General features: G+C 37.8%; 1 protein-coding gene and 1 non-coding gene across 7 annotated transcripts in view; both read left to right on the top strand.

Annotated features, from left to right (window-relative positions):
* Positions 1-13,226, top strand: part of APP (amyloid beta precursor protein) — a 276,723-nt gene that overhangs the window by 162,920 nt on the left and 100,577 nt on the right. For 4 of the 6 annotated variants that reach the window (XM_066369937.1, XM_066369936.1, XM_066369935.1 and 1 more), the window contains exon 7: positions 12,904-13,071. The exons of the other annotated variants lie outside the window; for them this stretch is intronic. In XM_066369937.1, coding sequence (XP_066226034.1) covers positions 12,904-13,071 — 168 coding nt within the window. The remainder of the gene's footprint in view (positions 1-12,903; positions 13,072-13,226) is intronic. 6 annotated transcript variants of the gene reach the window in all.
* On the top strand, positions 6,235-6,337 carry LOC136396545 (U6 spliceosomal RNA). Its single transcript, XR_010749816.1, has one exon. It is a non-coding gene; the product is annotated as a U6 spliceosomal RNA (small nuclear RNA).

Raw genomic sequence — 13,226 nt, 5'->3', positions numbered from 1 at the left:
ATGGATTGGAGAAGGGTCTATGGAGGAGAATTCATTTGAAATGGTATTGGAAGGGCTGGTGGTGAGTCTACAAATGGATTTTTGTTATAGGGCACTTCAGAATAGTAGGTATAGCAAAACCAGTATGGTGCTATCAAAAGGTATATGGCAAGTATGGCCATTAACTGAGGGTGATCAATTCAGGACCTACTATGTTTCTGGTGGAAAGAGTGAAGAGATTTTGCTTTGATGTTACTGCTGTTGGGGCAATGGATGATAATAGTATTTTCTATAGAAAGACAAAGGCAATTAGATAACTTATTTATTATAAAAATCTCCAGGATAGAAATACAAAAAGAAATTAGCCTTAAAAGATAAGTTAATAATGCTGATGGTAAGAAGAGGATGAAAGCGGCTTTCTAAAAGCAAATACTTGGTCATTTAGAGGTACCAATTGTTAATACCAGAAATAGAAGAGCCTTCATTGAGAATTCATGCATCCCTCTCTAAGACTCCTGAAATTGATAAAACCTGCATCATCAAGACATATTTCTTGGAAAGGAGGCTTAAGAGGCAAACATGTTACAGATTATTGTGTCTAGATCAGAAAGTCTTCTATATTCCCAGTTAATTTCAATAAAGTTTAGATGGTAACACTGAAGGGCCCAGCCACATTGAGCCCCTTTCCTCCACAAAGTCCTTTTTCCTTCCTTCTTTGGTGTAGAGAGTGAGTTATGATGCTTCCCTGATGAAGAGCAAAGACAATGCCATAGATGATAGCTAGCTTTATAAAACTCCAATTACAAGTAGCCTGCTCCTGCACTGAAAATAAAAATCAGAATGGCTTGCAAAGAAGATATATTGAGAAAGAGACTTATAATCTGGTTTTCAATGTTAATGTTTCAGTGCCTGAGAGGAAATGTGATTTACAACCATACTTAATAAGAAAATTGTTTCTTCATTACCAATATATTGCTACTAATACGAGTCCTTAATGTGCTTCATAAAAAAAAAGCTTAATATTTTGCAATTGGTTAAAATTTGAAAGAAATAAGCAAGTGGAAGAAAAATATAGGACATTTCAAGAGGGCCCTAAAATTTCCAGCCTTTTTTTATATTAGAATCAATGACATCAGGGTAGAAGATATCAGTTCTAATTGTGTCCCTGATTCCAGAGGAGAAGGTATTATTTGAAAGTGAGCATAGACACACACATAGCAGCATCCATCTGGCTATAGGAGTCATTGTTTTTGGTTGTTAAAAATGGATGTTGATCTAACAGAATAAGGCAATATCAATTTGAATAAAACATTAGTATATTTAGATACTTGCTCTTAATTTTCTGTGTTTTGAGAAGGGAAGACCATTCATAAACCCAAAATGTCAGGTTAATTAACTCAATTATGAACTCTAAACTCTGATTAAACCTGTGTATTGTAATAAATGATGTAATCTTTTATTTAAGCTAGCCAGTTGTGTCCATCTAGCACACCTCTGTTTTTCCCTCGTGTCTACTTATTCAGCAGATACTCATTACCCACTTGCTGACTGCTAAGTGTCGTGGAAGATGTCATGGGAGTTGGCTCTCACTGTGTCCTGGCAGGTCAGGCTGAAGTTCTCGGGTTTTCAGAATCACCACTCCCCTTGCCCTTTAGGGTAGGGGTCTCAAACTCGTGGCCCACGGGCCGCTTGTGGCCCGCCGAACAATTTTGTGCGGTCCACAGACTAATCCACGAAGTTCAAAATATTTTGGATAAAATTAAGTAAGCCTAGGGGCCTACTTGTATTTTTCATTTCTCTAGCATCCTAGCTAGATATTAGCTTAGTTAACAGCAGTTGTGATGCGAACTACAGTTTCTGGTCGTTTTGTGACACTGAGTAAACTGCATGTACGATTGTGCTTGTTGTACTGATTTTTTTTTTGTTTTCAACTGCAGTGAGAAAAGTGTTGCATAACAGTTGCCTTTTGTAGACCTAGTGCGCCCCGCCGAACGGCTGTGATCTTGCTCTGTGGCCCACATGCTGAGTTTGAGACTCCTGCTTTAGGGTGATATTTCTATCTTTTAATCCTTGTAACTCTGCCGTGTGGTAGAAATTTTACTTTACCATTTAATGTCAAGGCAACTAAGGCCTAGAAACATTTTCTAAAATGTGCTCACGGTGACAAAGCTGGTAAGTGGTGAGGATTTGGACCCAGATAAGTCAGGTATTCCTTTTTTTTATTAATTTTTTATTCTTTATTTTTCCATTGATTTGAGAGAGTGGAAGGGTAGGGTGGGAGGGAGAGAGAGAGTAGCATCAACTCATTGTTCCACTTAATTATTCCATTTAGTTGTGCACTCACTGATTGCTTCTCATATGTGCCCTGACCAGGGATTGAACCTACAGCCTCAGTTTACCAGGAAGACACTTTATCCACTGAGCAGCCCAGCCAGGGCAGACCGGGGTATTTTTATTACACCAATGTTAAAACTTTACTTTTTTATTTCTAATACATACTATTTCAGTTTAACCTGTGTTCTCTTATAAATGTATATTCCTTTGCTATAGGCATATATTCATGTTATTATTATTTCACACTGAGCATAATGATCAGGGGTCAACAATCTATGGCCATAGGTCATATATGGTCTGTCACCTGTTTTCTGATCACAGAGTTGTTCTAGGACACAGCCGACCCCATTTGCTTTACATGTCCACCTGTGGCTGCCTCCATGTGGCAGAGGTGGAGTGGAGCAGACACCATATAGCCCACAAAGCTAAAAATATTTTCTATCTGGGCCTTTATTAAACAAACAAACCAAAAAGCCTCTAATAGTGATTATGAGAAAAATAGTATGAAGTTCTTTATATTTCAGATACTGCCCTACCAAGTTAATACATTACGATGGTTTTATTATGGTCAGAGGCAGATTAGTGTAGGGTTGAGAGAGGATGTTTAATCGTATGGCCTTGGGCCAGTTAAGTAACCTGGGAAGTCTGTTTCTTGTGCTGTAATGTGGATGCTGATACAGAGTTGCGTGTTTGTTGCAAGAATTGGTGATCCATGTTAGGTACTTAACCCTATGCCTGCCACATGGTATTTCAGTTTGTTTCCCAAGAACAGGCTGCCCAGAGTCAAACCCTGGCTATACAACCCACTGATTGTAAATTTATATCAGTTTTATAACCATTAGGCCTCATTGCATCCCTCTGAAAAATGGGGTTTCATAATACCTCATTTTAATCATTTTGTGAGGAATAAATGGAATTATCTATGGGAAACAGTACAGCTACTAGTAGATAGTAAGTGTTTGGTTAACAAGGTGCTAAGGTTGTCATGGTTATAGGTATTATTCTGATCTTCCAGAGAACTAGTGTTTACTATATTATTAGAAATTATGAAATGTCAACGGTAAGCCAACAGATTGTCATTTTAATTATAAAAAGCATATAAGTTACATCTATATTATTAGTATAATAGAGCTAATATTTATAGACCTATAATAAGAATTAAGAAAAATAACAGTTTGAAATTGGTTTCTGAACTAAAACTTTTTGTGAATATATATTGTATATTAAAATACCTGCAGTTAAACTTTATATCCTGCTGAAAATCGAACCAAGATAATATCAAATGCCACTGCATTTCTAGATAGTGTTTCATTTCTTATGGGCATTTGAACCTCTTGAAGAAGTTCATCTACTAAATGGACAGTGACACTGATGTAGGTGTTTCTTTAAGCCTCCCATACGATGATGAAATTTAGAAGCTTGATATTTAAATGTTTCTTGCCTTGGGCTAGGTTACTGAACTCCACAAAATTAAATTATGGCTCTTCTCCCTCTGGTAACCATGGATCTGGTAGAAGGACCATGTGATTTACTGTTGTATGCCCACCAGCGTCAACCAGGCACTCCTCGGTACTGGCCGTGGCACTGGTTGCTGGGGGCACAGGGATATGGACAGAGTGGCTGTCTTAGCCTGCTGTCAACCACACCTGCAATATTTCAAGCAGCATGAAATTGAAAAATATAATTTGCTATGGGACAATGTAGATCAATCTTTGTGAATATAGTAAAGTATTGATTCTATACTTTATGGTATGGAAATTTTATGTCAATAAATCTGCTGATAAAAACTAGGAAATTATCAGTGAATATAGAGATACAGACACACACCCGATGCTGGCGGGGCATACAAACATACAACTTCATATCAGCATCCACATTACAGCACACAAAACAGACTTCCCAGGTTGTGCGATAGCTGAGTCCTCTTGGCCTGTGAAAGCTGATTATTAAGATATTGAGGAATTCTGTGAGCCACAACCATTGGTAGCTTGACATACTGTTAATGGGAGTATTGATACCACAGAAAATTGGCAAATGGTATAAATCAAAGTGTTTTGTTTTTCCAGAGACAACCAGTTTCCGAGCATACCCCTCCTCAGAGTCAGTAAAAAAAGTCACTTTCTCTTATTTCCAACAAAGGATGTGACATCTTGTCTTATTCAGAGTTTAAAGCGCCTTCTAATACTGGGTTGGGTTTCAGCCTAGCCACACAGCTTAGAGAAAAACAAGTGTCCCCCCCACACACACACACAACAAACAGTACAAAGTTATCAGGAAGTCATACTGGTGCTTTTTTGTGAATGCTTGCCGACGCCACCAACACAAGAATACTGCTTAGTGGTCTAAATACTTCCCGAATACATCTCCTCAGGTGGCGTTTTATAAATAACCTTTCATCATGGAGGGATGTGAGAATCAGGTCAGGTATAATTGGAATGACAGATGTATTGGATAGCCTGAGAGGATCAACAAAATTCAGTAAAAGCCAAGTCAACGCCACAGATCTTCTACAGACTTCCGTGACAAATTAGCACCCATCGTTTTGTACTGAATCAGTGATTTCATTACTAACACAGCTGTTTCCATCACTTGTGTCTATAGTTCAGCCCATAGTTGAGGTTTACATGAGATTAGCTATAAGACTTTAGTTGAAGTTGGCTTGCCTAATTTTGCAGTTTTCTTTTTAGTAAAATATGATTAGTAGGTAATAAATATCTGATAACTTATTGTTCTGATCAGAGGAATTTTCTATTGGATGTGGGTGTTTCTTTTTTTATGACTACTTGCTCATATTTGTAAGCACCTTAAAAATTTTATTTTCGGCCTGACCTGTAGTGGCGCAGCGGATGGGGCGTTGACCTGGAATGCTGACATCTCCAGTTCAAAACCCTGGGCTTGCCTGGTCAAGGCGCATGTGGGAGTTGATGCTTCCTGCTCCTCCCCCCTTCTCTCTCTCTCTCTCTCCTCTCTAAAATGAATAAAATAAAATCCTTTTTAAAAAAATTTTTATTTTCTATTTAAAGTATACATATCTACTATTGTGAAAAAAATTCTTAAAAAATAACTAGTTTTTTAATATGCTGATATTTTAAATTTTTCATCCATAAGAACCACACACAAATTTGTCTTTTTATTCTTCAGCAGAATATATGAATGATTCCAATAACTTGGGCTTATGAAGTTTCACCCTTTAGTACTATTAGAGTTATAGCAATAACTTACTTAATCAGGCTGAAAACTAAAGTTGATATAAATAGTATTGAGGTCAGTTGTTTTCATTATCAACATTTATTTGAAATATTAACAATAATCATATTTAGTAGATTTTAGCACTTCTGTCATTGTTTTCATTTTATTTTATTGTTAATATTAAACAGCTGACATTACAAGATCAAACTATAGTTGTCTTTTTTCCTTTGCCCTTTCTACTTTAAAATTGCAAATACAGTATGTAACTTTTAACTCCAGGAACATAGATATATTTGTGCATCTATGAGCTTTAATTGTGCATATATTCTTGCAGCATTTGGAGAAACCGTGCTTCACAGTTTTTTGTTAGTTCTACAATATGACAGTATACAATTTTTAGCTTTCTGTAAATAACTCTAGTTGGATTATTCAAGTGGTTTTTTTTTTAAATTTATAAATTTAATGTTTATACATTCCATGTAATATAGGCTTTTATTTTATATACATTCCTATCATCTAAGAATAATTATTCAGTTGTTAAAAATGAAATAATTAAAAAGTTTTAAATTCTATAATTATTCTTCATTTAATGCTTTATTTAAAGTTAATAGTTTGCTAACCTGTTAACTTTGCCTATGAAAGTACCATTATAATTATCATGTATTTGAAATTTGGCATTTTTAACCCATCTTAGTGTGCCACGTTCACAGCTGTTTTCATGTCTGATTTTTAGTAATCACCTCGGCAGCACATATACTAAAAAATTGGAACGATACAGAGAAGATTAGCATGGCCCCTGCGCAAGGATAAAAGTGGGCATTTTTTACCCATCTTAGTGTGCCATGTTCACAGCTGTTTTCTTATCTAATTTTTAAAAAGTGTAAAGTCAGCATTCTAATTTTGACTGTCCCCAAAATATTTGCTCCAATTTGAAATTCATTCAGAATTATTTTTTTGTGGTTAAGCATTATTTTTGGAATGGTGAATTACATACTTATTTTATTTAACACATTGTTGACCGCTCACGAGTTAACTATGTTTACACTTGCATTAGCTACTTCAATTTTTGAAACTCAGGGTAATATAGGATTATTGTATTTTTGCCTTGAGGGTCGAAGTTTGAAAAACGGCACACTGTTCTATATTCTCATGCGGACTCCTTTTCTTCCCACTCCTCCAGGCGTGAGACTGTAAAATCAAAGGTACAGTTAACAAAAACAATCACAGTGTCCGAGCTATCTATACTTGGACTACCTTCTAACCACTCGCTGTTTGAACGTACATATCAAAGATATTGTAAAATCTTTCTTCGTCATGTTCAGTCATGTTCAGTTTATTATATAAAAGTGACTTTTCTTGATATTTAGGTTTTTATCACAATTATGGTATTATAAAAGTTTTTACCATGATGGATCGTGAATGTAAAGAACTTTTCAATGAATTATATGCAGACACTTTATCTGATTGTCCGAGTGATTTTGAAATATATTGTAGTGATGTAGAAATTAATAGTTTTATTTAAATTCATTATGTATAAATAAAGTATGCTGAAGTTTATTTAAATAGTTTCATTTTCATACTCAATTACAAAAATACAGCCGGTGACATGAATAACTTCTGCATAAAATTGCCGGTCAACAATTAATGTAGGGAGTGCTAGCCTGTTTCTATCTCGGGTTTGTGTAATATTGACTTTTACAAAATGCAGTTTAGTGTTGAAACCTGCTAGATCTCAGCAAGGATTACCTTACAAAGATCAAACTACATAGAGACTCTTCAGCACAAACTCCTACTGCTTTGTGCACCCTAGCATTTCAGTTTATTAAATGGTCCTTTGTCTTGAAGGGTGGCTAGAGCTGTTATAAGAGATAAGCCTTCCCTGCCAGCAGAATTTAGCTAAATGAATATTAGAAAACCTATTTGTGTTCTTAAGTTTAAAAACAAAATATGAATAATCAAAGATTAATGTTATTCAGATGTCTGTGTCAGTCTGTGGCTATGATTCTAGCTAACTTTCAAGATCTTTATGAGAAATATTTCTGCTTCTGTTATTCTGGAAAAAATATTTTTTCTTTATTTTTATATGTAACATTTACTTGGAGTAGAAATAAAGGTGAATTGGAATTCAAAAAATAAATTTAGCCAATGATCTCAAAATGTGAGTTTTTCATTTATTATTTAAGGTCTTGAGAAGAGGATGAAGGTGTGAAAAGGAAAATGCAGTTTTAATTTTCAAATGACTTCCATTTAAGGCTACAGTAATAAAAGGTCTAATTTTACAAGATTTCCATGTAGTGGGTGATATTATAAATAATTTTCCACTGAATGGTTATAGTAATCAATATAAAACACTTTATCACTGCATTTTTTGGGGGGGTAAGATTTGTAAATTAGGAAGGAAGGAATTTTTTTATTCAAAAAAATAATGTAAACATAAGCATTTAAAGTCTTTTGAGATTTCTTTTTCTCAAAAGCTAGTCATGCAGCTTATAAATTATATCTTTCAGGACACCATGCTTTAAAACTCTTCTACTTAGCCCTGGCCAGTTGGCTCAGTGGTAGAATGTTGGCCCGATGTGTAGATGTTCCAGGTTCGAGTTTTGGTCAGGGCACACAGGAACAACGCCCATCTGCTTCTCCACCCTTCCCCCTCCTCTTTCTCTCTATCTCTCTCTTCCTGTCCTGCAGCCAAAGCTTCATTGGAGCAAAGTTGGCCCAGGTGCTGATGATGGCTCCATGACCTCCACCTCAGGCACTAGAATGGCTCCAGTTGCAATAGAGCAATGCCCCAGATGGGCAGAGCATCGCCTCCTAGTGGGCATGCCAGGTGGATCCCTGTCAAGCACATGCAGGACTCTGTCTCTCCACCTCCCTGCTTCTCACTTCAGAAAAAATAATAAATAAACAAACAAACAAATAAAATAAAACTCTTCTACTTGGTTAAAGTCTTGATTGGATAGGTTTTTCTGGTAATTTCCCATTGCTAGTAAGAAATTTAAAGGAATGTTTCTCAAATGGAGATGGATTGATTGCCCTTTGGGGGAATTACACCAAAATAAGAGATTCAAGGAAAGAGACAAGATTAGAATTGTAAGGAATATTGAACCACCAGCAGTCCTGTTATATGTTTTTTAATGTGAAGGTTTTTTTTTCCCTTTTGGGAGCTACTTGTAGATTCAATGCAGGGAAAGAATTAGTGCAAAGATACAAAGGCCAGCCTTCACCCAGTGTTCCCCATTTTTAGTGCAGTGTCACAGCTGTGAAGTTGACATGGGTCACTTTACATTTCTTCAGCCCAAGCATGTGCTATCTCTTCGCCAAAGCATTGGCCACCTCCTTTCTGTATAATTAATACCTTGTGTAAATGTACTCGCATAGTACTTCCCCCGTGTTGCCCCCCATCCACCCTTAAGCCTCTCCCAGACTAAGCAAAGGTTTTTTTAACTACAGAGATAATTTTTCGGAAATGATGAAGAGTTAGAGAAGAGGTCAGAGAGCTCAGACACTTGCGTGCTCTACAGTAGAGTGGAAATATAAATATGCATAAGAGGTCAAAAGTGACCATTCCACTACGAGTCCCTTCTGAAATCAGCTTAACTGCTCTAGAAAATTTATGTTTTTGTCATAGTCAGGAGGAAAGTGATTGGAAAATGCCAGGTGGATCAATGATGCTGATAATTGGAGGAAAGAGAAAGAGATGCCTATTCTTGCCTGTCTGGTCTTGCTCTGGTATGGGGTAACAGGGTACCTTCCTCTGTTTCAGCAGATCAGGCCCAGTTGTACAGGTGATTGCCTTTGAGAGATTCCAAAGTGACAGGGACACATTCTCACCCCTGCTCTTCGAGGCTCACATATGTCTGCTCCTTAATACATCCTGGATTTGACATTAAATTATCATGCACTTTTATACTAGCTCTGACTACATCATATTAAATAAATACCCTTTTATAAGTACCTACCAGGGGATTGATCACTATTCCCAACTATGTCCATACACAACAGAGTCATGAAACTGTTTGGGGCCATTTCAAATCAGGAGTTTGACAGCTGCAGTAATGTCACAAGAACCAACAAAACATTCTCCAAGTGGAGATTATGTCGCTCTTTGCTTTTTTTTTACTTTAATTGATGGATTAAGACTCTAGAGATTCCAGCAAGAATTGTGGGCCCATCTTGTAGTTCTTTTTGTTTACTTAGTTGGTATATAAATGGATTTTGAGTTCTAGGTGCTTTTTCTTTTTTGTTTTTTTGGTTTTGTTTTTGTTTGTTTGTTTGTTTGTTTGTATTTTTCTGAACTGAGAAGCAGGGAAGCAGACAGACAGGCTCCTGCATGCGCCCAACTGGGATCCACCCAGCATGCCCACTAGGGGGAGATGCTCTGCCTATCTGGGATGTTGCTCCGTTGCAACTGGAACCATTCTAGTGCCTGAGGCAGAGACCACGGAGTCATCCTCAGTGCTCTGGCCAACGTTGCTCCAATGGAGCCTTGGCTACAGGAGGAGAAAAGGGAGATAGAGGAAAAAGGAGAGGGGAGAATGCTGAAGAAACAGATGGGCACTTCTCCTGTGTGCCCTGGCTGACGATTGAACCCAGAACTTCCACATGCCAGGCCCACACTCTACCGCTGAGCGAACCGGCCAGGATTGGATGCTTTTTTTTTTTTACTTGGGGCTCTACAAATTAGTTATAACAAAGGGTTTGATAGCTATTTGGAAAAACCCAGAGGAAGAGTAAAATGAATATAGTATAAAAAAATGAATGTGCCATTATGTTTCTCACTTGGTAGGGGAAAACTGCAGTATATTGTAATGCCATCTGAATTCTGGACAGGGAGTTTTTGCCTTTATCAGATATAGGAACTTGTTACTAGCTCTCACAAGGGCAATATCAGTCATGGATTGCCTTCTTTGATCATCATGCTTTCATCCCATTACTTGCACCCACCTGAAATTCTGCTACTTTTATATAGTACATAGGAGATATCACACACACATTTCCTGCCCCCACAGAGCTGTGATGCATGCTATGTGGCTTGTGGCAGACAAGAGTTAGAAGACATGTATTTAGCACTCTAAGGGGTATAAAACATGAAGACCCACTTGAATTGTCAAAGAATGATGATTTTTGTTGCTTGTGCTCCTGTGACCTAGGGGCATGCATTCTGTGCCCTCCTTGGTGGCAGCCACTTATAACCAAAGTGCCAACTCCAACCAAGTGTAAATTCAGAAGACACCATTGCCTTCTAGTCTTGTTGAAATCAATGCAGCCTGAGGCAGAAATGAGTGTTATCGCCTTAGAAAAAGAATGTTACATGCAGCCTCCAAATTGGTAAGGGAGGTACAGAGAAGGAGGGAAAGCCAACCTGTAGATCAGGGGTCCCCAAACTGCGGCCCCCTGAGGCCATTTATCCGGCCCCCGCCGCACACCCGGAAGGGGCACCTCTTTCATTGGTGGTCAGTGAGAGGAGCATAGTTCCCATTGAAATACTGGTCAGTTTGTTGATTTAGATTTACTTGTTCTCTATTTTAAATATTGTATTCGTTTCCATTTTGTTTTTTTACTTTAAAATAAGATATGTGTAGTGTGCATAGGGATTTGTTCATAGTTTTTTTATAGTCCGGCCCTCCAACGGTCTGAGGAACAGTGAACTGGCCCCCTGTGTAAAAAGTTTGGGGACCTCTGCTGTAGATATTGATTACAACTGAAGATAAAGTCCAGGAGGGGAGACAGCTGGTGGCTGTGGTTGGCAGGTAACCCTCATCTGGGGTTTGGTTTACGGCTCTGCTGCTCAGAAGCTGCTTTGTCCATAACTCTGGGTGATCTGATCCCCCCAAAACTAACTTACCCTTTATAATTCAGAATGCTTAGTCATTTAATTTGGAGGGACAAATTGAATTGTTTAGTGGATGAGATACTTATGTCAACAGGTTGCGGATTTTTATCATACAGAAGAATTCTATGCATAAAGCCAACTAAATCTTGTTGGTGTGCAAGCATGGACTTTCAAAACAACAGTATTGAATGAGATGACTTAATAATGAGTGACACTGACCTTGATGTTCCTGGAGCCAGATTATCTATCTGAGAACTGTCTAGGAGAGACAGAATCATCTTACCTCGCTGCTAGCCGGGCATTTCTCCTGCAGAGAGCTTGACACTCCTTTCCCGGGACTCAGTGCTCACTGCCCCTCCCATTTCTGTTGACATCATCGTGATAGCTGCAGCTTCTAGTGTTGTCATCAGCTCTTTGCTTAGAAAAAGACCTGAGTGGTGTGTATGGGGAAATAAACTAGTCATTCACTTTTAGGTCCTTGCGGATCTTTGTCTTTGAGAAATTGTTTATGGTCAATCTTGAATATTACTAATTTGGAAGCTCTGGGCTTTGTATGGTTTTTATCTTTTAGAAGAAAGTTGCTTTCCCTTAATGTGTTAAGCTAAGAATAAGCAAGACATATATATATGTTTTGTGCTAAGCCATTAGCAGGCTCTCTATAAGCTTATATACGGCAGGGCACAAAATGAGCTAGAAAATAGTTTTACTTCTAACAAAATGGAATATGCATGGGAGGTAGAATTCTTATTCTAATCACAGTAAAATGGAATCATGCAGTTTACTACCTGTTGAGTGGATCAGGGATTATGAAATTGATCTTGGGAAAAGTGACAAAGCATGTTGACAGGAAGATGTGTTTTAATATAAAACAATACATGGTAGGTATTAACAACTCAGAGTTGGTTGACTGTTTTATTGTTTGGAACATTATTATTCAAGGGACAGATAAATATACAAGTAAAGATTTTTTTTTTAATTAGAGATAATGTAACTGATTCTTAAGTCACATTCACAAATAGTAGATATGCTTTCAAATATAGTCAGTCATTGGATAGGCTGAAAACTGGATCACCTTCACTTAGAATAATGCGTAATTATTTTATACTTCAAGTCAAAGCAATTGTTTTGTAAAGAAAATCAGATACTTGCTAGAGGTTAAATTATTTTCATCCTAACCAGACACATCCTTTTCCCTGTAAAGTTAATTGGAAGTTATTTTAAAAGAAAAAGTTATTTTTATCGTGGAGAAGTATTTTGATGTGCAGATTCCTTGAGGCATTTAACATTAATCTAAAAGCAGCTAAAAGATATGTTCACCGGTAGCTGGAATCCTCTTACTACCCAGGGCTGCACTCATTAAACCAGGTATGAATGCATTGCTTTGTTTCAGACGTAATTCTAACATCCCGCTACATTCCTCAGTAAATGTTTGGCAGATGCTGCCTAATAAACCCAACACAAGTTACCACTGGGAGGAATAATGCGTTAGAAAATTAAACATGTACATATGAACCCTGAGCCGATACCTTTTCATGCTAAATGTGGTTCCCCACATCTCCTCTGATTAGAGGTGTGCTCTGAACAAGCTGAGACGGGGCCATGCCGAGCAATGATCTCCCGCTGGTACTTTGATGTGACCGAAGGGAAGTGCGCCCCATTCTTTTACGGCGGATGTGGCGGCAACCGAAACAACTTTGACACAGAGGAGTACTGCATGGCCGTGTGTGGCAGCGTCAGTAAGTGGACCTTCCTCAAACCTGGCCACCTTTCGTCTTTCTCGCCACTGACTATGCTCCCTGTAACAGATCGGTTTTCCTGGTCTTTGGGGATGGGTCTGTTGCTACCACTAACCCCATTTCTATCCACTTCTCTAATTGCCAGGCATCTCCTC

Source organism: Saccopteryx leptura, chromosome 2 (genome assembly GCF_036850995.1).
Source record: "Saccopteryx leptura isolate mSacLep1 chromosome 2, mSacLep1_pri_phased_curated, whole genome shotgun sequence".
NCBI classification, from domain to species: domain Eukaryota; kingdom Metazoa; phylum Chordata; class Mammalia; order Chiroptera; family Emballonuridae; genus Saccopteryx; species Saccopteryx leptura.
Note: the sequence above shows the minus strand (reverse complement) of the source record. Positions and strands in the feature narration are given on the sequence as shown.